Source organism: Tripterygium wilfordii, chromosome 12, assembly GCF_013401445.1.
Source record: "Tripterygium wilfordii isolate XIE 37 chromosome 12, ASM1340144v1, whole genome shotgun sequence".
In the NCBI taxonomy this organism is placed as follows: Eukaryota; Viridiplantae; Streptophyta; class Magnoliopsida; order Celastrales; family Celastraceae; genus Tripterygium; species Tripterygium wilfordii.
The window spans coordinates 2581593-2605255 of NC_052243.1; the positions used below are offsets into that span (position 1 = coordinate 2581593).

Genomic DNA, 23663 nt, shown 5'->3' on the forward strand with positions numbered 1-23663 from the left:
TTTTGAAAACCGACGGTCACATATGTTCATTGGCAATTTAATTTGGTTGGGACAAAAAAAAAATGAATCATATAAATGGAACGGCAAATGGTCGAAATTAATAACTCTGGATCATGAAATCCAACTCATGATAATCACTACCAGGTCCAGATTAATATATATATATATATATGGACTGTATTAATAATTTTGATGGGAGAGACAGAGCTAGACCTCAATAGGTTTTTAATGCAGGTACGTAATTAGTCAATAACACAGGTCGACAATGTCTGAACAAACCTAATTTATTTAGATTTCATGTTCTATTAATTTAGGTCCTCAAAAATTAGTCCAACTGAAGCTTTGATTCTGCAGATAAACGTACTTTTGTGTTGAAAACTTACTCGGGAAGAGAATTTCAACTGCGGCTTTAAATGTTTTGAAAAATCAAACTCCATTATTATGTGGTTAGCTTTATTCAATATGTCACATTCTGATGCAATGGACCAAATGTGTAACCACGTCCAACAAAATCCAGATGAATTAAAGTAAAACCATTAAAACAGCACCACAACTTCTCTTTCTGAATCACATTCATCTTGCTGATCATGGGAAATTATCAATAATAACACATGTTGACATCTTGTTCACGTCCAACGACCTTTTAGACTTTGTATTTGCGATCAACGTCTATTAATTATATGGATAATATTAGAATTTTCAACCCAATATACATCAATAATATTATCTGTTTTAGGTTATTCAGTTCCAGTTAATACATCGGATCCACATGACTTTCGAGGATAAATTGAGTGATTGAAGAAGGTGGGTTTTCTACATGAGTACAGAGAAGAGAAGTGGCAAAGATGGGTTCGTGAGGGAGTGTATAGATACGGTGAAGAATGAGAGATTTGAGTTATTTTTATCACTCTAACAAGTGGCTCGAGTGTATTTATCAATTATTTTTTTATTATTATAAGAAAATCTATATCACATATTTTTCGTCACATTATCATCCTTAAAAAAAAGAAAAAAATATGCCGATGCCGCTTAATCTTCTGATGACGTAGGCATGATGTAATCACAAACATTATTATGGGTGATCCAAACACGGTTTACTCCATTAGAACGCATACATGTATAGATACACACAAGCTCAAGAATGTGAAACAAAACAAACAAATGAACCTATCTCTTCTATTATGTTATTTTAAGTGGATGTTCACATCTGGTTTTTTTTTTTTTTAAATATTAAGAAATAATAAAGAGGGAACAGACCTAATAAAAAAGGATAAAAAAATAAAATGAAAAAGATTAGAAAGGAACAATGTGCCTAATTTATATCTAGAAGACCCAAATTGGCCAACCCAATACCATTTGAGTGTCAATCCTCACCTACTACCATGAACTAGTCATCATATTGCAAATCTCCTTCTCCCCATTTTGTGGGTCTTGGTGAGCAAAGATTCCCTGAACAAAAAGGGAGTTACATGCATCTATCTATCTCTCATTTTCTAATTAAGTAATTAATTTAATTAACATTAAACTATATATATTCCAATGCACGCACATAAATATGAAGGATATTTCTTTTAACTAAAAAAAAGGATATGAAGACACACTTCAAAAGGGGAAATATGATAATTTATAAGTAATTAACCAAGTTCAATTTTTTTCTTCAAGATAGGTGCACAAATTATTAGGATTAATTATTAATTTCATGTAGGATAATTATATATAAGCTTCAACTAAACTTTTTAAAATCATTTACGTAGTCGGTCACCTGACGACAACAGTAAATCAAGATTTAATGGAATTAATACTAGGTTAACTACTACTCATTCCCGCAAGTGAGCCATTGGTTGAACGTCAATCATCTTGCATGTGAGGGATCACCCACCCATTAAGTCGTGGGTTCGAATCCTACCCTTCCCCAAATCTCTGTTTCAAAAAAAAAACTACTACTCATTCCCAGCAGAACTAGTTAAAGAAGCTTTTTTAATTAATTTAAGTAATAATTAAACTTTTCAATGCGAGACTTGTATATTAACATGTCCGACACTTGTGAGCTCGGTTATATGAAGCCTAACAAGTGGACAACGCGGAGGTAAATGAACTCGACATCATAGTTGGGACCTGCTATTATTGTATGATGTATTCATAGAAGGAAAGGATATTGGAAAATAAGGTTGTTGTCTTTCAAGTTTCAAGTAGCAAATAAAATAAAACCCTTTGTTGTAAGGATGTACATATACTTTTGTTTGTTCTCACCTTTCTCACACTTAGAGATTTTCATCTTAACTTGATGGTCGGAGCCCGATCGGCCGTCAAATCGACATCGGATCCCTCCCATGTGTTCATCTTGCATACACACACACATATATATCTCTGTGTGTGTATGTATATTGTCCTTTGGATTACATGTAGGTGGATATGAATTGAGGTTGTATGAATGTGTTGGACATATGTTTATCAAATCAATTTCTTCAGGGTCGCCGAAAAATATATAGGATGTTCTATGTATTAGTTTGAAATGGGTAGAATAATATGTCATATGGAACGTAAAATGCTTTTGGCTTGCCAACAACGTTGAAGGTGTCAAGAAGAAGATGACAACTAACAAAGACAAAGTTTTATTTTTTAGAAAAGAAGAAGATTAACCCATTAATTTTAACAACCTCACCTTCGTAACATGTGCATATATACATACAGACAATTCAGCCACCCTATTCGCATCTCATCACTCTAATAATACATAATTTCACCATATATATATATATAAGGTTTTCTTGGATTTTAGTTCAACTATGGACCTCACAAATTCACAATCATGGGTTGTTCTAGGTATATATAGAACCAACTAGGCAATTATAGTACTCAACTTGATCAAGTTATGTTAAGACGAATTGTACCACATCGGTTGGCACAAAGCCAACTAAGTGATTTATATGGGCAAAACCTACCCTTACATGTCAATTAGGTCTTTTCCCAAGTTTAAGCGAGTTGGGCATTGACCCATTTGCTTGACTTGGGAGGAACAAACCCGTGAAGATAATCCCATATATCCATGGGAATTGGAATCCCAATATAATTGACATGTATTGAGGTGTGAATTTCTGATTAAGTTCATAGGTAAAAATTAAACAATGCAAAATTATCAGAATCAAACCAATTAAATGTCTTAGGTTGGCTTACTAACAAGAGCCCAAAATTTACATGCACATTAGCAAGGTATCGCTGCAATCCTCTGATATGCTGGTTCACATATAGTAACTAACGTGCGTCTCTTCCTGTTAGAAATTTTTATGTATGCTGGTTTGGTGATCCGAATTTAGACTCATATTTTGGATGATATCGTTCTCGGTTATAAAAAGAGGGAGTAAAAAACTAAATTTAGAGAGTTAATCTTTAATATTTAAACTTTCTAAGAATAATTATACATTTATACCGTAAACAATAACATTGCGCCGGCCACTTCATATCCACAGAAAGAAAAATGGACCCCACCTTGATGTATAAAAAGAAGAAAGTAGACGACTAAGTTGACCAGATTGTAGAAGAGCAATTTGCATGAAGGGAATAGGAAGGGAGGGTGAGTACGGCCAAGAGCCATCACCATTGAACAATATTCATCGATCTTTTTCTAATTATTTTTTATTTAATTTATTGTTTATGGAAATTGAAAATTCGAACTTCACCCACCACTCTCACCAGCGAGGCACATTCCCTCTTTCTCATTAGCAATTATATATATATATATATAGACACACACACCCCCAATACACTACACTTGCATTGTATTCTCATTTTCTCTTCTTCTCTCTCTAAATAGGTAAAAAGGAAGAAAATAGAGAGAGACCTTTTTCTACATTCCTTGAAAATCAAGTATCATAGATTGATACAACCACAAAAAAGGTTCAAATCTTCACCAACCGCACAATCCTCTGCCTCCCTATCTCTCTCTCTGTTCTGACTCTCTAAACAGAGTGCTCTCCCTCATTTTTCCCGTTCTTGTGATTCAAGAAACACATAGTAAGTACCTTAGAACTTGTTTGAACGAATAATAAAACATATATGTATGTTCACTAATTAAAGTTCATTCCTTTTTATGTGTGTTTCATTGATTTGTGTCAGCAGTCAGGGAGAGAGGAGCAGAGAATGGAAGGATTAGAGAAAGCAAGAACGGCGAGTCGGGGAGCGAGAGAGAGCATGAGTAGGAGTTTAAGCAGGTCTAATTGGGGCATGGAGGATGTATTTTCAGGTGGGAGAGGATCATTGAGGAATAGTATTATCAATGAAGATGAAGAGTCTCTTAAATGGGCTGCAATTGAGAAACTACCAACCTATAATCGGTTGCGAACAAGTATTCTCCAATCGTATCGCGAAAATGAAATTCAAGGACACAAAATGGTACATAAAGAAGTGGATGTAACCAAGCTTGACATTAGTGAAAGACAAAAGATCATTGACAAGCTCTTCAAGGTTGCCGAGGAAGACAATGAGAAGTATTTGAAGAAGTTCAGGAACAGAATTGATAAGTATGTCCTCTGTTTTCTTGCAATTGATCACATAGTTTTTAGTGGTCCAGTTTTTTGGTTGGATTTATTTATCGTCTTTATTTGTGTTATTCTTGCACCCTTTTCTGCTTAATCTTTTCTTGTTCAAACTTAAAAAAACAGGACAATTAGGCCATTTATGCTATATATGTAGAGGGAATCAAATTGAGATGCTCTTGGCTGTTGTTTGTGATCTAAGCATGTTTTGTCTTAAATAGAAACTATTTAGTGATAATATTCTTATACTCAGCTAAACAGTAGTTGAACAAATGGAATTGATGAATTGCGTAGTGGGTTTCTTGTTCTTGATCTGATATGTTTTGAAATTAATTGCAGAGTTGGTATCAAACTTCCATCAGTGGAAGTCAGGTTTGAGCATTTGACAGTGGAAGCCAAGTGCCATGTTGGATCCAGAGCTCTCCCTACTCTTCCAAACACTGCCTTAAATGTTGCAGAATCAGCTCTTGGCATGCTTGGGATTAGATTTGCTAAAAGGACAAAACTTACAATACTCAAAGATGCCTCTGGACTTATTAAACCATCAAGGTACATATGCCATGAAAAACACTAGTTATCTAAAAATAATAATAAAAAAGCTCATCAATGGCATCATTGTTTTTGTCCTAAACAGTTCATAATTGATTAACATGAATCCACAAAAGATTTTTTCTTTTGGGGTTTGGTTTATATTTCTGAATCAATAATTGGGATCCTAGTGTTTCTCGTATTTCCGTTATCCTAGTTATTGAGTTATATGCATAGGATTTTATGCGCATCATGTGGAAAATTTGGAGCCCATGAATTCACTTGGATCCGTGCGTTCAATTCAACAACTGAGATAATTGAGTTACCAACTGGATGTTTATCATTTTCGTTTCTGAATTTGGGTATTGATTAGTTGATGATGAGCTCATAAGTTGTTTGGCTGTTACAGGATGACACTTCTATTAGGCCCACCATCGTCAGGGAAAACAACCCTTTTGTTGGCACTGGCAGGAAGGTTGGACCCAAGCCTAAAGGTTAGTAGAACAGCTAGTTTGCAAATGGTTGGTTCATAATGATATCAACAGAAATATTGAATTTATTTGCATGTGACAGGTTACTGGGGAGGTTACTTATAATGGGTATAAACTCAATGAATTTGTACCACAAAAGACTTCCGCCTACATTAGCCAAAATGATGTTCATGTGGGAGAAATGACTGTCAAAGAAACCCTCGATTTCTCTGCTAGGTGTCAAGGGGTTGGAACCAGATATGGTAAAAATAAACTTAATTTTAGAACTCTCATGGTGTAGAAATTTTTTGTCTGACTGAGTAGGATTAATGAATTTTTTTGGCTTTGTAGACCTCCTAAGTGAGCTTGCAAGAAGGGAGAAGGATGCTGGAATATTCCCAGAGGCAGAAATAGATCTTTTTATGAAGGTAAAGTTAAATGAATTGTTGCAGGTTTTCCGATGCACATAAGCTGTTTGATTTTATTCCCAAATGGAGTCGTCTTCTAATTGGTTAACGTCTAAACTTCTGTCAGGCAACAGCAATGAAAGGAGTTGAAAGTAGCCTCATCACCGACTACACTCTCAAAGTAAGTTGCAACTTAGAGCATCCACAATGATGCTTGAAATATCAAGCACTTCAAAATTATTCTCTCTCTCCTCCTTTATCCTACGTGGCACAATTTAATTGGTTGATTAAATCTCACAATATACACTATTCATCAACACTTCATACATTCCAACACTCCATACTCACTTTTTCTATTTTCTCTCTCTTCCTTTTTATCATCTCTTTCTTCATTTTCATATCTCTCTCTTCCTTTTCATCTTCTCTTTCTTCATTTTTATCATCTCTCTCTTCCTTTTCATCACCTCTTTATTCCTTTTTATCATCTCTCTTCACTATTCATCAACTATATACATACTCCAACTCTCAAGTATCATTTTTCCACAACTAAATTTTCAAGCGTCATTTTTCACCCATTGTGTGCATGTAGCGCTATACTTATCAAAAAAGTAACATTTCAAGTACTTAAAATACACTCCATTATATCCATTGTGAACATCTAGCACTTAACTTATCAAGAAAGTATCATATCAAGTACTTCAAAATCATCCCATTGTGGATGCTCTTACAATACGTAATCTTCAAGCCTTGTAAAGGGAGGGGTCTTCACTTACCAAATTCCATCATTTGAACTTTGAAGACTTGGAACTACCCCACTTATGACTTTTTTTGGCAAATGGACTACAACAGACCAAAGATCACCACCCATTTTCAAATATATCTCCTCACCTACTCTTTTCACTGTTTTTCCAACAATGCTGCTGGAGAATGGGACCACTACCCCCAATTGGATTAAACAATCTTGGCTGTAGAACTGATTTCCTTTCTTGTTTTACCATAGTAGAACAATATTGACCACTAATGCATGTGCTGCATATATTCTAAAACATTGTTAACAATCTCACAACTTTTTGTGACAGATATTGGGGCTTGATATATGCAAAGACACCATTGTAGGAGATGAGATGATCCGAGGAATATCCGGCGGACAGAAAAAGCGAGTAACTACAGGTGAATTAGCCGTTATTTACCAGCTACTAATTAAATGTGAAAAGGAAAAAAAATTTTCTTTTCTTCGTTGTTTTACCATTTTAAGTGCTTTTTTCATTCACAAGACACCAACCAAACACTTTGCCTGTAATTGTTTATGAATCTTGCATAGAGAACTTTGTGGTCAAACATTAGAAAAGCCATAGCATGTGACTTGTCAACAAACTAAGATGATATGCTAATTTCACACTCATGATTCTTCTTACCAAATTATAAAGTTTGAGCTCCCACACCAACCCCATATAGAATTTTCTCATCAGGAATGAATAAGACCCTTTTTCAGTGGATTGAGCACTAATTGGCTTGTACTTAATTGGGTTATTGTTTTCATAACTTAATTTCTACAGGAGAGATGATTGTTGGACCCACAAAGACTCTATTCATGGATGAAATATCAACTGGTCTTGATAGCTCCACAACATTTCAAATTGTGAAATGCCTGCAGCAGATTGTACACCTCACTGAGGCTACTGTTTTGATATCACTACTTCAGCCTGCTCCTGAGACGTTCGATCTTTTTGATGATGTCATTCTCTTATCGGAGGGCCAGATAGTCTACCAGGGCCCACGAGAACACATTGTGGAGTTCTTTGAGAGATGTGGATTCAAATGTCCTGAAAGAAAGGGAGTTGCTGATTTCTTGCAAGAGGTAAGGATCATGATGATGTGGTAGACTGTGACATATGTATGCTATAGAATCTCAAAAGTCAAAACAAGAGTCTTAAGGCCTCATTCTGGGCTTATTAAAGGAACAAGTTTTAACTTTTAAATGATAATTCTGTGGGCTGGGCTTGAGCATATTGAAGCCCAATGTATTTAAATGGAATGTATCAGTTTTGATTTTTGGCTTACCAAATTTACTCATCATTGTTAACAGGTTACCTCAAGAAAGGACCAAGAGCAATACTGGGCAGATAAAAGAAAACCATACAAATACATAACAGTCGGTGAATTTGCGAGCAGGTTCAAGAGTTTCCATGCAGGAATGAGGGTTGAGAATGAGCTCTCGGTGCCTTTTGATAAGGCCCAAGGCCATAAAGCTGCTCTTGTGTTCACAAAGTACTCTGTCCCAAGAATGGAACTACTAAGAGCTTGTTGGGATAAAGAATGGCTATTGATGAAGAGAAATTCATTCTTCTATGTTTTCAAGACAGTTCAAATTATTCTCGGGGCTGCCATTGCGTCCACAGTGTTCATAAGGTCCAGGATGCACACTAGGAATGAACAAGATGGTGCAATGTATATTGGTGCACTTTTATTCTCTATGCTCGTAAACATGTTCAATGGTTTTGCTGAGTTACAACTTATACTCAAGAGGCTCCCTGTATTTTACAAGCAACGAGACCTTCTCTTCCATCCACCATGGACTTTCTCTCTCCCAACTTTCCTGCTCGGGTTACCCATATCCATGTTTGAGTCTTTTGTTTGGGTGATCGTAACATATTACAGCATTGGATTTGCTCCAGAAGCAAGCAGGTAGTGTTTTTATTTACTTATGAGGTTCTATTTCTAAGACTATACTCTCGAGATTGTTAGGCGTACTTGTTGGTTATTGTACTTAATATAGACTTCTTCCTTGGTTCAGGTAATAATTAAAAGCATCAACTTATCAACGATTTGTGATGTCTACTTGCAGGTTTTTTAAGCATCTACTAGTGATATTCCTGCTCCAACAAATGGCTGGTGGGATCTTTAGGCTTATTGCTGGAATCTGCAGGTCCGTGATCATCGCCAGCACTGGTGGTGCTCTCACTCTTCTTCTAATCTTCTTGCTCGGAGGTTTCATCCTTCCTCGAGGTTAGCCTGAAACCTAATCTTTAAACCTTGTTGTGAAAGTATTTAAATCTAACCAATCTAAAGAACATGTAATATGGAGAAGTTACACCTCAAATTGTATATGCATACATTATAGAGAAGCTTGTGTGCTCTGCTACATGTCATGATAGAGCTTGTTAATAGTTCAATATCTGAACAAAAGAATTATTTTATTTTTGACAGAAAAAATTCCAGAGTGGTTGAGGTGGGCTAACTGGGCCTCACCTATGTCTTATGGCTATTATTCCCTCACAGTGAATGAAATGTTTGCTCCAAGGTGGATGAACGAGTTTGTAAGTAATTCAACATATACTTAGATACAAAATTGAGCTTGTACAATTTCAATCAGAAAGTGGAAAGTTATGTTGCATGAAAACTGCAAGTGACAAGTGGCTTTTGATTATATTATAGGCCTCGGACGGTGTTACCAGATTAGGTGTGGCAGTTCTCAGGAACTTTGATGTATTCCCTGAAAGAAAATGGTATTGGATTGGTGCAGCTGCTCTTCTGGGTTTTGTAGTCCTCTTCAATCTCCTATTTACGTTGTCACTCATGTATCTAAACCGTAAGTTTTAGCATTCCGTTTAAGGTGTCATTTTTTTTTTTTTTTTTTTTCATTTGGCCTCTTTTGATTGCTGATCCCTATCATTGTCTTGTTTTATGCAATAGCCATTGGAAAACCACAAGCTACGATCTCTGAGGAAGAAGTGGCTGAGATGGAAGCTGACCAAGAAGAGTCTGAGGAAGAACCCAGAATAAGAAGAATCATGTCTAATGGAGATTCACTTCCTCGACCCTTATCTTCCTCTGACGGAAACAACACAAGTAAGAAACATTACGACATTGAAAAGCCCAATCTTGGCCAAAATGAACTATATAACTGGCATCAATATAGAATAATGAGTAACTTACATGGATTCAATGTTTCAGGAGAATTGGCAATGAAGCGAATGAGCAGTCGATCCAATCCTAATGGACTGAGTATACATGCAGATTCATCCCTTGAGTTGGCAAATGGTGTAGCTCCCAAGAGAGGAATGATTCTTCCGTTCACTGCTCTTGCGATGTCCTTTGATAGTGTGAACTACTATGTAGACATGCCCCCTGTAAGAATCACTCGCTCTTCCTCTCATTTTACTAAATGCTAAATGTAGCTATCTGTGTTGCCAAATCAGGATGACTTGCCATATTTGTTCTTAACGTTATCATGAAGCAAAACCTTATTGGAGACACCGCTAAATTTTGTTGATAACTAACTCAAATAACACAAACAGGAAATGAAAGCCCAAGGTGTTCCTGAAGACAAGCTCCAACTACTTCGAGAAGTAACAGGTGCATTTAGGCCTGGAGTCCTGACAGCATTAATGGGAGTTAGTGGAGCTGGAAAAACTACATTGATGGATGTCTTAGCAGGGAGAAAGACTGGTGGTTATATCGAAGGTGACATTCGAATTTCTGGATACCCCAAGAAACAGGAGACGTTTGCAAGAATTGCGGGATACTGTGAACAAAATGATATTCACTCACCTCAAGTGACTGTTCAAGAATCCTTGATACACTCAGCTTTCCTTCGGCTCCCTAAAGAAGTCAGAAAAGAGGAAAAGCTGGTAAGAATCATCATTTTTTTCCTCATAAACAGTTAATGTAAAAAAATACCAACTTTCTAAAAACAATGTTTTCGTGTGTTTTGTCACGTCAGACTTTTGTGGAGCAAGTGATGGAACTGGTAGAACTAGACAATCTCAAAAATGCTCTAGTGGGGCTGCCAGGAGTTACAGGGTTGTCAACAGAGCAGAGAAAAAGGTTGACAATAGCAGTAGAACTTGTTTCAAATCCCTCCATCATTTTCATGGATGAACCAACATCAGGGCTTGATGCAAGGGCAGCTGCCATTGTCATGAGGACTGTGAGGAACACTGTGGACACTGGAAGAACAGTTGTTTGCACGATTCATCAGCCAAGCATTGATATTTTTGAAGCCTTTGATGAGCTGCTGCTGATGAAGAGAGGAGGTCAGGTGATTTACCTGGGACCACTGGGACGAAATTCTCACAAGATCGTTGAGTATTTTGAGGTATCCTATCTTATTAAGTATTATAATCTATTGGTGTTGGTAACAGTAGTGCATTAACTATATAATCATTTGTTCATTCATTGTAGGCTATTCCTGGAGTCCCAAAAATTCCAGAGAAGTATAATCCAGCAACATGGATGTTGGAAGTGAGCTCAGTAGCAGCTGAAATCCGGCTTGAACTCGACTTTGCTGAGCACTACAAATCTACATCCTTGTACCAGTAAGTCAAACAATCATGTATTTATTTTGGGAATTCAAGTATGTCTGTAGCTAACCACATTCATATGAGCAGGCGAAACAAGGCTTTAGTGGAGGAGTTAAAGACGCCCCCACCTGGAATGAAAGACCTGTATTTTGCAACTCAGTATTCCCAGTCCTCATGGGGGCAGTTCAAGTCTTGCCTCTGGAAGCATTGGTGGACTTACTGGAGAAGCCCTGATTATAACCTTGTTAGATTCTTCTTCACCTTGGTTTCAGCCCTCATGGTTGGGGCAATATTTTGGAAGGTTGGCACCAGAAGGTTTGTGTCTATTTCATGCTTTAAAAGCTCATTGTTTCTATTGACAAAATAACTCCATGTTCTTCACCAACAGAGCTAGACTTCTAATACTTACTATGTTTTATATTCCAGGGACAGCACAGCTGATCTTTCTACGATCATTGGAGCGATGTATGCTGCTGTCTTGTTTATTGGAATCAACAATTGCTCAACGGTACAACCTGTAGTAGCCATCGAAAGAACTGTGTTCTATCGAGAAAGAGCTGCTGGAATGTACTCCGCATTACCTTACGCCCTAGCACAAGTAAGTTGACAGGCTTTTTTTCAACAAGTAACTGACATTTCTTACATACAGCTCTCTAATAGTTAATGCCAATATATGCAGGTACTCTGTGAAATACCATATGTGCTGGTTCAAACCACATATTATACTCTTATTGTGTATGCCATGGTGGCCTTTCAATGGACAGCAGCAAAATTCTTCTGGTTCTTCTTTATTTCCTTCTTCTCCTTCCTTTACTTCACATACTACGGAATGATGACTGTCGCCATCACACCAAACCACCAAGTTGCAGCCATCTTTGCAGCAGCATTCTATTCTCTCTTCAATCTTTTTTCAGGTTTCTTTATCCCAAGAACGGTACGCATTCACAACTTTTATCTCATTCCTCTTTTGAAAAATACTCAATAAATGATGCATTGAGACTCAAATTCATTACTCCTTGTTGCTATTGCAGAGCATCCCAAAATGGTGGGTATGGTACTACTGGATCTGCCCAGTGGCATGGACAGTGTATGGACTAATTGTATCGCAATACGGCGACGTGGAGGACACCATTAGTGCACCAGGAATTACACCTGACCCTACTGTGAAATGGTACATAGAAAACCATTATGGTTTTGATCCAAACTTCATGGGACCAGTAGCTGTGGTGTTGGTTGGTTTTGCACTCTTCTTTGCATTTATGTTTGCCTACTGCATAAAGAAGCTAAACTTCCAAACAAGATAGAAGAAGAAGAAGAGATGCTCAGCTTTAGCTTATAAATGTTAGTACAGAAGCCATAGCAATTGTACAAGTCTTGTTCCTTTCTTCTTGTAAATCAAGAAATTGTTTTGTTTTTTCACTTTGATGATGCACATATCTGTAAAAAAAAATTAAAAAATTACAGATCATGTGCAAGCTTCCAAGAGAGAAATTTGTTTCCTTCTGCAAATAAGAACAATTCCAATCCATAATTTAAATCGCCAAAAACCTCGCAATCCCAATTTGTTTACATGGAAAAACGCAAATCGGGAAAAACTATGAAGGAGAGAGATCTAATAGCAACTTAGCAAGGGTGATGTTTACAGGTATATATGTCCACATCCCAGACTACATAACATTTGGTAAAATATTAAACCTTCAAGGCTTCAATACATTTGCGACCTATTGTGGAGATTATAAATTTGTCCAATTCACAATAGCTCGTAAATTAGGTGTGTCAAACAAGGATTCAGGATATCTGGTGCACCAAATTTTTTTTAAAAATTTCGAAAAAATCATTAATGTGTAGTATTTAATATTACGAATCTAATAGAAAAAATATACAAATTCAAACAAGAAAAAACATGACAATTATATACCGTCGGATATAAAGTCAAAACATTCAATGTTAGATCACGATAAACTTGATTTTTTTTGGAACAAAAAATATGTATCTTCGGATACGTCATGAGAAATACTATACATTAATGATTTTTTTAAAAAAAAATTTTGAATTTTTTTGGCGCATCGATTGGGTTCAGTATTTCTCAAAACTGGACATACCCCCAATCTGTAAAACAAACACACAAAGCTTTCATACCCAAATGGAAAATTCTCTCCTAAATGTTTTTGGTAGAAAATTCTTAAATGAAAAACTCCTAAAAACTTGTTCTTTTTTTAAAATATTGTAGAGAAATATGCTTGGGATTAGAATTAAACTTTAAGCTCATATATGCATGTCAATCGAATCAGCTCTCGTTAGTAGGAATTGATTCCTCACAATTTGTTAAAATGGAAAATTTGAACATTGGTTTTTAATGATGTCAATATGCTTAAAATTTAAACATTTAAATGATTAAAAAAAAGCCACTAAAAAAAATTAAATTTATTTCCTAATAATTACAGGGATGAGTCCCAATATACAAACCCCACTCGCAGGACCACGTTTGTCAATTCTTCCCTACTATCTGCATTCTGCAAGCAAGACGCGGACGCCTAACTCTAGTTGATCAGTGTAATGCACTCTCAAGCACCGCGCGTGGAATTTCATTTCTAAAATCTTGGTTCTCTTTTTCGCTGCAACGTCTACTCTCATATTCAAGAAAAAAAAAAAAAAAGAAGAAATATTTGATAAATGAATCAATCAGGTCCGACTCAAGAGTCCATTTGATTTTGTATCGTTTCCAAGAACTTTCTCGGAATCTCTAAAATTTTCCTTCGCACTTTCCATGGATTCTTCCCACACCCTGCCAGACACTCCAATTCGACAACTACCGCTTGTGGATTACTAGTTATTTGATTCTTTCATCATCATTGACTAACACAATAAAGTAGGAGAAAACCCGAAGAGGAAGTGTTCTTGACGAGTAATGAGACCGATCCAACCCCCACCACCGGGTCCTTCGTCCTCCATGGCGCCTGCGAAGGCTAGTAGGAACCGGCCGCGTAGGCGTCCGGACCTAACCTTACCTTTACCCCAACGCAATCCAACTCTGGCCGTGCCACTTCCTCTGCCTCCTCAACAACTCAGCTTCACGGATTTGGACCGGATCAATCTAATTGGTAGCGGAAGTGGGGGAACCGTCTACAAGGTGGTCCACCGCCCGACTGGCCGTCTGTATGCTCTGAAGGTGATTTATGGGAATCACGAAGACTCAGTTCTCCGCCAGATCCGTCGCGAGATCGAGATCCTCCGTGACGTGGATCATCCTAATGTTGTCAAGTGCCATGGTATGTTCGACCAAAACGGGGGGATCCAGGTTCTTCTCGAGTTCATGGATGGTGGCTCTCTTGAGGGTACGCACATCGCACACGAGCCTCACCTCGCCGACATCGCCCGTCAGGTTCTTAGGGGAATCGCTTATCTTCATCGGCGCAAGATTGTTCACCGCGACATCAAGCCCTCTAACCTTCTCATCAACTCTCGCAATAATGTTAAGATTGCCGATTTCGGGGTTAGCAGGATTCTCGCGCAAACCTTGGACCCTTGCAATTCATCGGTAGGCACCATAGCCTACATGAGCCCGGAAAGAATCAACACCGACTTGAACCATGGACAATACGATGGTTGCGCTGGGGACATATGGAGTTTGGGGGTCAGCATATTGGAGTTCTTCTTGGGTAGGTTCCCGTTCGCGGTGCCGAGAGGAGGGGATTGGGCCAGTTTGATGTTTGCCATATGCATGTCAACACCACCAGAGGCACCGGCTACTGCTTCCAGGGAGTTCAAGAATTTCATAGCTTGTTGTTTGCAGATAGAGCCAGGGAGGAGATGGACCGCAAATCAGTTATTGCAGCATCCGTTTGTAGTGAGGGTTGGAGGAGGGCAGAGCCAGAGTCTACACCAATTGTTGCCTCCTCCTCGCCCACTCTCTTCCTAGTTAGTATTATTGTCTTTGATTTTTGATGTGATGGATTGGATTTTTTTTTAGGGGAAAATGAGGAAGATGTACTTAATGTTTCAAGGTTTCGGATCAAATCTCTTTAATAATAATGTTTACCAGAATAGGAAAAAGAAAAAAAAAGAAAAAGAAAAAGAGAACTACTGTTTTTGATGACAAGCTTAATGTTTCTTTTTTTTCACTTCTCTTGTCAGTTTTGTGTAAGTAGAGGTTTCGAAGATTGATTACGGGGTATAAACTGTTCCATTTGGATAGAAATTTATTCCATTTGCGGTTAATTGTTGTTCTGGTTGATTATTCCAAGGTGGATAATATTCGCCAGTGAGGGAAAAGAAGAACTGTTTTTATAACAGGATTTTTTAGTTTTGAAGATTCTTTATGGGTGAAGACTTTTGGGCTGCATTTTCTTTGCCATTTCTGGATAATTGTTGTTTTGTGGTTTTAGGAGATTTGAATTTTGAATCTGTTACCTGCTTAGCTTATAATGGGTAAGATTCTATCTATCTATCTATCTTGTAGAGGGAAAGAAGAAACTTTAGCCGTTATCAATGGAGTGAGGTACATATTGTTTTGTTCCTTCTTCCTGCAAAAGACAGTGATTTATTCTTATTGAGTTATTATGATCATCTTTGTATGCTTAGTGTTAGCAGCATTTGGTTTTGGGCTGTTTTTGGAATAACATTCGTATTGCCATATTTCTTTCTGTTACATCTCATTCTCCAAGGATTTGGTTCTGGCTGTTTAGGGCAGTTTGTTTCTGTGGGGCTTGTGATAGATGTATAGTTTGAATACAGTTCTGGATTTCAATACCGGCAAGTTACATTTCTTTGAATCTGTGAAAGGAGAATACTCATGCGTATTACTATTTCATTTGGAGTCATATGTTGTCTATTTGGGGTCACATTTATATGACATGAAGAAGTGCTTTGTTTGGGTGATTTTTATATATGCATAACATGAACCTTGTCTATCTATGTTTTGCGTTATCTTTTTTTTTTTTTTGGGTTGTGGGTGCTTGGATTTGGTACGATGATGGATTGTGCAATGTCAAATACTAAGACCTGTCCATCAATTATAATGCTTGCCTATTCAACATTATTTTGTTAATGTAATTGAAGTTAAATATTGTAGCATGTTTAGCCTTGATTCGTTTCATGGAGAATGGCCATCTGGAAAACAGTGTTTGTTTTCCATTGCTCAGTGACATAAAATTGAAGTGTTAAATTAGAAACCTTTGGTTTGCAGAAAATTTGAACTTAATCCATGGAAAATGCTTTCTCTGAAGGACCAGCAAGCAGTCATTTTTCCCACTCTCGTTGAACTCTCAGCCACCTCTGAAGAGAAGACTCTTCCATGCTCTTTCAGTTATCGCATTTCTCAATCCTATCTGCTTCACCCATCCCTGGTTTTCCATTTTTAGTTTCCTAATCTCATTATGTTATCTTAAACCTGGGATGCATGTGTGAAATGGTTGCGACTATTGTTCATAAGAAGATCTGTTGTCATATATCTTCCTTTCCTGTTGGGTTGACTTATATGGATAATGGATCAAGGAAGCCTCTCTAGTATAATGCTACTCTTCAGTCTGACTATATTGCATAGTTTATCGTTGCTGTGTGCTTTTTGGAGCTGATATATTCCTCTTTGGTGGACAATTTGTTGCGATTGGTGTGATTTGCTGTTTTTTTTAACGTCTGGAGTTACTAATAGTATTTTGGCCCCTATAAGTTCTATATGTAGTGGTATGACGGGTTCCGTGATCTGTCTCATAGCAGCCTTTGAGTGGTCTTTTTTGTCGTGTATTTTTGTTATGGGTTTCTTTGTGATTGATGTTTGAGGCTTTTTGTGGGTTAGCGTGTGTATTTTATTGTCTGGCACATATTGCTTTGGTGGATGAAGTGTTTGGGTTTAGTTTGATTGATCTCTCTGGTGTATGCTTGAGTTTTTTCTCATGTTGTTGGAAGCTTTCTTTGTGGTGGTGGTGCTGGATGGATTTTTCTTGCTGGGTAACGCAAGCAACTGGTGGTTGCGATTGTTTTTGACTTTTTTTTCTAGGAGTTTAGCATGGCAGCGAGGTATGTCTGAATGCTGTGAATTGTGTTGGGCATACTGACGGCTTTTGCCTGGATTGGCCTTTGGTCAAGAGATGGTCTAAATTTATTGACAGTGATGCTGATAGTAACATGAATGTAGTTGTAGTTGCTGCCGTGGACCTGGGGTTGAACTCCGGTCCTGTCTTCTACAGTTCTACTGTCCTGCTTGTGTCTTATGACTTCTAGAGCTGCCCGGACGGATGAAATATCACGTCGGGTAGTACCATACTACCATGTTGTGTTGTGTATCCCTCTCTTTATCATATGTGACCATCCTTTTACTCACTACCTCTTTGCTTTACATTACATGGGATCTTTTTGATGATGTTTTTTAACTTGTTTCTTGTGACAGTTAACGGTTAGGTTATGAAATTTTTGACGCAGCAAGCGCATTCAACATATATAGTGATGAATGCAGAGTTAAAGAAGAGTAGAAAGAGCATGATTAATGAGAGGCCAGATACGACTTAGAGAAATGTTTTCGAGGGCAAAAAATTGGTTCCAACTGCTAAACCAGCAGGAGGTGATCTGCCGTGATTTTACATCGGAGTAAGGATCCGATATTCAAGCCCGAATCACCTCTAGTACCAAATGAATTAGGGTTGAATGTTTGGAAAGTTCTGGGCAGGTGGGGTGCCTGCTAAAAAACTCGAACTGTCAAGTGAGTTAGTGATCGGAATTGATTCGAATAATGTTTATGTGCATAAAGGATGTAACATGCAAGGTGATCGGTAGAAGGCTGGTCAAAGGTAACAAATGAGGGTAGGGTGGAAGTGTTTCATCCTCCTCTTCCATGAGAAAAGATGAAGATATTTATAGTAAGGTTTGGGGCGGTTGAGAAGATGCCGTATGCAAGTTACGAGGCAGTTATAGGAAGAAGTGATTGGCGATTGGCATGTGGTCAAGTAGCAGAGCCTGAGTTTGCGACTTCGGATCCATGTTAGTGAGTGGACAGGTGATGGATCAATGTATTATTGAGAGATAGATTCAAATAACAACGTAAACAAACATTACATGTGTTTGAGAGATCAGGAAATGAGAAGAAAGAAACAAAAGACAAAAATAAAATAAAATAGTAGAATGTAGAAACCAGCAGAGCTGTAGCTGCAATGACATAACCAAGACTGACATATTTTCATTTTTTTTTATATATTTTCAGGGAAAGAAAGCATTATTTCCCCAGAAAGCACTGCGAGGGTTATCAGTGAATGATGCCATAATCTCCTCAGGAAACCATGTCCCCGTCCCCACTTGGTCTTGATTATTCACCATGTCCATAGACCATGGTTGCCTCTGCATGTTCATCATCTCATGACCTAATGTTGTGAACGGCTTCTGATCAACAAAACTGTCCCCAAAATCTGCATTCGGGTTGGCCATAACCGGCGGTGCAGGAGTACTAGTTTTAGGTTCTGGTGCTACTGGCGGTGGAACTGCTGGTCCAGCAGCAGTAACTGGAGGAGAGTCATTAGGTTCCAAAGCATCATTGATGTCTTTAAGCTTCTGATCAATAAGCCATCTAAGATCATTCAGGTCTAACATATTGAAGCAGTTTAGGGATTGTCCAGTCAGTGTTTGGAACATGACATGAGTCATTTCCTTCTCCCGGTTATCCTTCCGCTGCTTCTTGAGCTGCTCGGTGGCCTTGACGATCCTCTGGCGGATGAAACTCTCTTGATTAACCATCTTTTTGCTCTGCTCCATCTCCGGCATCCTCCTGAATTGCGATATCACATTCCGGACATCACCCGTTGAGGGCCATACCTCAGGTTGCGAGTCGTAAGGGCTGTAAACAATAGCAGCAGCATCAATTCCACATAAGGTGCTTAACTCACTAACCTTTTTGATCAATCCCTTCTTTCTCTTCTTGAACGTCGCCTTTCGGGCAGAATCGTTGGTAATATAGGCAAGATTCACCTTCTTCCTTGTCATATTGGTAAAAAGAATTCAGGACTGTTAACTTGAAAAATAAAGCACTCTTATCAAATGCTATATATATATATATAGATCCCATAAGAACGATATGAATGTGACCATATTCATCCCCTTTTCACTATTAAGTAACAAACCTTAATAGGAAATCCTAAATTCAAATAAATTAGATATGACAAATCACCAAATCCATTGCCAGAAAATACCCAGTTCAATACAGGTTTGAGGATGGTAAAAAAATCATCCATATGTGGTATTGGTGGTGTATATAGCCCTAATTCAAATTCATGAATTAGGTTATGAATTTGAAATCTGAGAGAGATGATATTAAGGGTGTAATTTGGGTTAGAAAATAAATTTGATGCATTCGTCAAATAATTATATGAGAAAATATTCAGCGATCTTACATATCAAAGTAAATTTTTTAAAAAATATTCAGTGATCTTGGAACACTGTATTGTTCACTGATCTAATTCATTCGGTACTGCCATTTATCTGTCTTGTTCATTTTTCCCTTCCATGGTTTGGTTCATTTTGGCATGTAAATAATGTATAATCTTACTACTTTCTTTGGAGAATATAATATCTCCACGTGATTAAATCCAAAGTTATGAAGCATATAATATCTCCACGTGATTAAAAACATTTTTTTTTCCTTTCTCACTAGTGGTATTGTTGTAAATGTACTGAAAAAGAACCCTTTTTTGTCTTTTCAACATAATTGTAATCAACCCTATAATCTCTATCTAGCTCCTTGCAAGTTTTGATTGTACCTTTCATGGCATATTTGCACGTTTTGGTTTTTATAGAGTTACATAGATACAAGTAGTAATGCAAATGTAATAATGATGACATGTAATCCAAAGACTACATTTTTATTAATTATTTTAGGGTTTATCAAATTATTTTGGGAGATGTCAATTAAACATTTCGAATAATTTGATTAGATGAATTGTTTTACATGGGATAGGAAATATTTCATGATTTTGTGAGAAAATTTAGGTTGATGTAATTGATAATAATTTTCTAAATCAACCGCTAATTGATAAATGAAATGATTTACTATAGAAAGAAAGCTTGGTGGGTGTTAAGCGCTAACGGTTGAATTTTATATGGAAATAGTTGTTGTTGTTTTTTTTAAATGAGAAGGGAGATTCGAATCTTGATCATTAGGGTGATATACATCATCATTACCACTCCAACTAGTGGCTCGGTTGTTAGGGCAAATGCAATGGGATTTAGGTTGCTGGGCCAACATTTTTGTTGGCCCGGTCCCACCTCTATTACACAAAAAGTCAAGTCAAACACGTATTCTAATACAGCAAAACACAAATTTTTATACATTTTTTCTTCCCACACACTTTCTCTTTCCACCCAACCCAACAACATTCCATTCCTTCATATTATCCACAACAAAACTACATCAAAATATCAAATATCAATACATCCACATCAGCAAAACACTTATCCCAATACAGCCACATAAGCAAAACACATTTTACAATACAGCCACATCAGCAAAAGACAACATCTTTGTTGGTCCAATACCACTTCACCATTACATTTGCCTTTATCGTTTTTGTTGTTGTTGGTTTGGAACTTAACATAAAAGTGTTGAAACAATTTTGGCTTAGGTTTGGTACACTTGTGTGCCGGGGCTTGGGCTTGACTTAGCTTGTTGATATAGATTTGCTGGCCTTAATAGAGATTTGGCTGTATTAGGCCCATGGGTTAAGCCAACTTGGGCTATAGGAGGTCCATTATGAAATGAACAGAAAAACTTGTCCCTTGGTTCATGAACTGACTCGAAATTATTATGTACTATTTTCTTTAGCTTATATTTTTCTAACTAATAACCAATCCAAAACATGGATAGAGAGCAACGCTCGAGTTATTAGTTGGAATGGTAAGAATAATATGTATCATCTTAATGGTTAGGATTCAAATTCCATTCTCGATTAAAAAAAGAAACACACAGAGAGAGAGCAGGTGATAGGCAAGAGTGGTGAGTATCCAGATCCACAATCTAAAAACCATTCAATGATGAAAGTCTCACTAAGAGAATCTTGTCATTTTGGAGATCTACTTCATAGTTTTCAGACGCTCGCATCTAACCCACCATAAATAAAGACAAAAAACACAATCCCAGAAAGAGCACTTATAATTGTATTATTTTGTCTGGGCAACAATTATATATGGGTTTTTGTGTTTTGTTGATGTGGTTGTATTGAGTTTTGTGTTTTGCTGATGTGACTGTATTGGGAGATGTGTTTTGTTGATGTTGTTGTATTGGAAGATTGTGTTTTGGTGTAGTTTTATTGTGGACAATATGGAGGGAATGAGAATTTGTTGGCCTCCATGTTGGGTGGGAAGGAAAAATGTATAGGAATTTGTGTTTTGTTGATGTGACTATATTGAGAGATGTGTTTTGTTGATGTGGTTGTATTGAGAGACGTGTTTGACTTGACTTTTTATGTAATAGAAGTGGGACCTAATATAGATCTTTGCTGGTCCAGCAAAAAGCCAATACTGCCCTATGCTTCCTCAAAATAAGATAAAAAGGGCCAGTCAAGGATGACCAAATGTGCAAGTAAGAAAAAGACAATGAACTCTTAGGGAGAAGGCTATAATTCTTTCAAGTTTATATATATGGAATAGATGAGATAGATAGATATTATCACTTGGTACATACAAAGGAGTGGGAGAGGGAGAGGGAGAGGGAGAGGGAGGGGCTCTATGTTATCTTGTCTTGGACTTTAATGAATTAAAAAACAGAAGAATAAAAAACCGTAGATACTCAAATCTTGGACCTTGACAAATGGACTTACAAACCACAAAAAAAAAAAAACATGTGGTTCCACGGCCTTAATCCAAGAAAATGCCAACTTTTGACACACGTTCACGTGTCCGTACAAATCAAACTTTTAATCTTGAGAGATATATAAGTTTCTTCTTTTTATAGCCTCGCAAACCGAGCTGATAATCAGCTAAACATGATAATTACAAGGGGCAGTATTGGCACTCTAATATTTGGTATTTGGACCACAATTGTTTTTGATATATATATATATATATATATGTATGTATGTATGTGATTGGTGCTAGATGCGTTGAGTTGGACACGGACTCCTTTACTTACACTAGAAGCAATGACATTGGCGTCTGATCTTTTAATGTCTGTTTGATTTGTGCGACACATTAATATTTTTATAGACTCAATTTGATGGGGTATGTATTAAGTTAAAAGGAAAACATTTTTTAAAGAAGAAAAGTTAAAAAGGACAAGATAATGACATGTTTGAGGGGCCTTTCTCACATAACTTCCACGTGGTCTCCTTAATATCAAATCACTTAGGATGTGATTGGCACAACAATTCGGAGGGTTAGGGCAACTGCAATGCAATGGTTTAATATTTATTGGGCCAATAAAAATATTAATCCGGTTCCATCTCTATTAAACAAAAAAATCAAGTCAAACATGTATTTTAATACAATCACATCAACAAAACACATATTCTAATACAACCACATCAACAAAACATAAATTTCTATACAATTTCTCTTCCCACCCAATATGGAGGTCAACAACATTTCATTCATTCATATTATTCATAACAAAACTACACCAAAAACACCAAATACCAATATAGGGATGACAACGGGTCGGGTACCCTTCCAATTAGTGAATACCAAAACCGTTTCCATTTAAGGTACTCAATACCAAAACCGTTCTAAAACCGTTTAAAGAACCATTTAAATTTCCAAAACCGGAACCGTTCCATAACCATTTACCATCGGGTACTCGTTTACCATTTAACTTTCAATTTTTTTTTAATTTTTTAATAAATGTATAATCCAATTTCTTAAAAAATAATATGACTTATCATGTTGTTCAAGTTTGAATATATAATCTATAATTTTATTATATTATTTTATTTAATATGCTTGATCATGTTAAATTTAGCATCCTAATAATATATCTTTACATATATGATTTATAATGTTATTACTATAATTCACTTTTTTAATTAAACGGTTCGGGTACCCTAAACCCAACATCAAAAACCAAACCCGACCCTAAACCGTAACGGGTTTGAAAATCAAAACCAAAACTGTTTCCAAACCCTATAAGATCGGTTTTCGGATTTTAAATAGACCGGGTATCCTATGGATAATGCTCGGATCGGTTTTTTTGTCATCCCTATACCAATACATTCACGTCAACAAAACGTTTATCCCAATACAACCACATAAGCAAAACACATTTTACAATACAGTCACATCTGGTCCCATAACACTTTACCATTACAAAGTACCCCTACTGAGAGAAAATAGGGATAGACATCCCAAAAAATAAAATCTATGTGATTGTGTCACTATTCAATCGTTAAGTTTTGCAAGGCGTAAATTATCCAATTACGTACAATATACTACATCAGTACATCTACATTTATAATT

The 23663-nt window shown here is 36.9% G+C and overlaps 3 protein-coding genes across 4 annotated transcripts; 2 read left to right on the top strand and 1 right to left on the bottom strand.

Annotated features, from left to right (window-relative positions):
* Positions 1-3770: 3770 nt before the first annotated feature.
* Positions 3771-12771, top strand: LOC120010198 (ABC transporter G family member 29-like). Of its 2 annotated transcripts, none has more exons than XM_038860918.1 (22): positions 3771-4011; positions 4114-4517; positions 4872-5081; positions 5470-5554; positions 5634-5793; positions 5882-5958; positions 6065-6118; positions 7017-7107; positions 7494-7795; positions 8024-8622; positions 8783-8943; positions 9145-9254; positions 9373-9526; positions 9631-9786; positions 9892-10067; positions 10236-10568; positions 10661-11035; positions 11122-11255; positions 11328-11555; positions 11667-11838; positions 11920-12174; positions 12272-12771. In XM_038860918.1, the coding sequence occupies exons 2-22, from the start codon at positions 4138-4140 to the stop codon at positions 12542-12544; spliced, it is 4485 nt and encodes a 1494-aa protein (XP_038716846.1). In that variant the 5' UTR covers positions 3771-4011; positions 4114-4137; the 3' UTR covers positions 12545-12771. The 2 variants fall into 2 exon arrangements, with proteins under 2 accessions (XP_038716846.1, XP_038716845.1); XM_038860917.1 differs by having other exon boundaries at positions 4117-4517.
* A 1148-nt stretch (positions 12772-13919) lies between these two features.
* Positions 13920-15361, top strand: LOC120010199 (mitogen-activated protein kinase kinase 4-like). Its single transcript, XM_038860919.1, has one exon. It carries the CDS (start codon positions 14149-14151, stop codon positions 15157-15159), a length of 1011 nt encoding a protein of 336 aa, XP_038716847.1. The 5' UTR covers positions 13920-14148; the 3' UTR covers positions 15160-15361.
* Positions 15362-18428: 3067 nt separating this feature from the next.
* On the bottom strand, positions 18429-19205 carry LOC120010442 (agamous-like MADS-box protein AGL80). Its single transcript, XM_038861243.1, has one exon. It carries the CDS (start codon positions 19203-19205, stop codon positions 18429-18431), a length of 777 nt encoding a protein of 258 aa, XP_038717171.1.
* Positions 19206-23663: the final 4458 nt, after the last annotated feature.

Excerpts from the sequence above, each read along its gene's own strand:
- LOC120010198 (XM_038860918.1), top strand. The coding sequence starts at position 4,138 with ATGGAAGGATTAGAGAAAGCAAGAACGGCGAGTCGGGGAGCGAGAGAG. Across the intron at positions 4,518-4,871 it reads TTCAGGAACAGAATTGATAA|AGTTGGTATCAAACTTCCAT; the intron begins GTATGTCCTCTG and ends AATTAATTGCAG. Across the intron at positions 5,794-5,881 it reads AGGGGTTGGAACCAGATATG|ACCTCCTAAGTGAGCTTGCA; the intron begins GTAAAAATAAAC and ends TTGGCTTTGTAG.
- LOC120010442 (XM_038861243.1), bottom strand. The coding sequence starts at position 19,205 with ATGACAAGGAAGAAGGTGAATCTTGCCTATATTACCAACGATTCTGCC.
- LOC120010199 (XM_038860919.1), top strand. The coding sequence starts at position 14,149 with ATGAGACCGATCCAACCCCCACCACCGGGTCCTTCGTCCTCCATGGCG.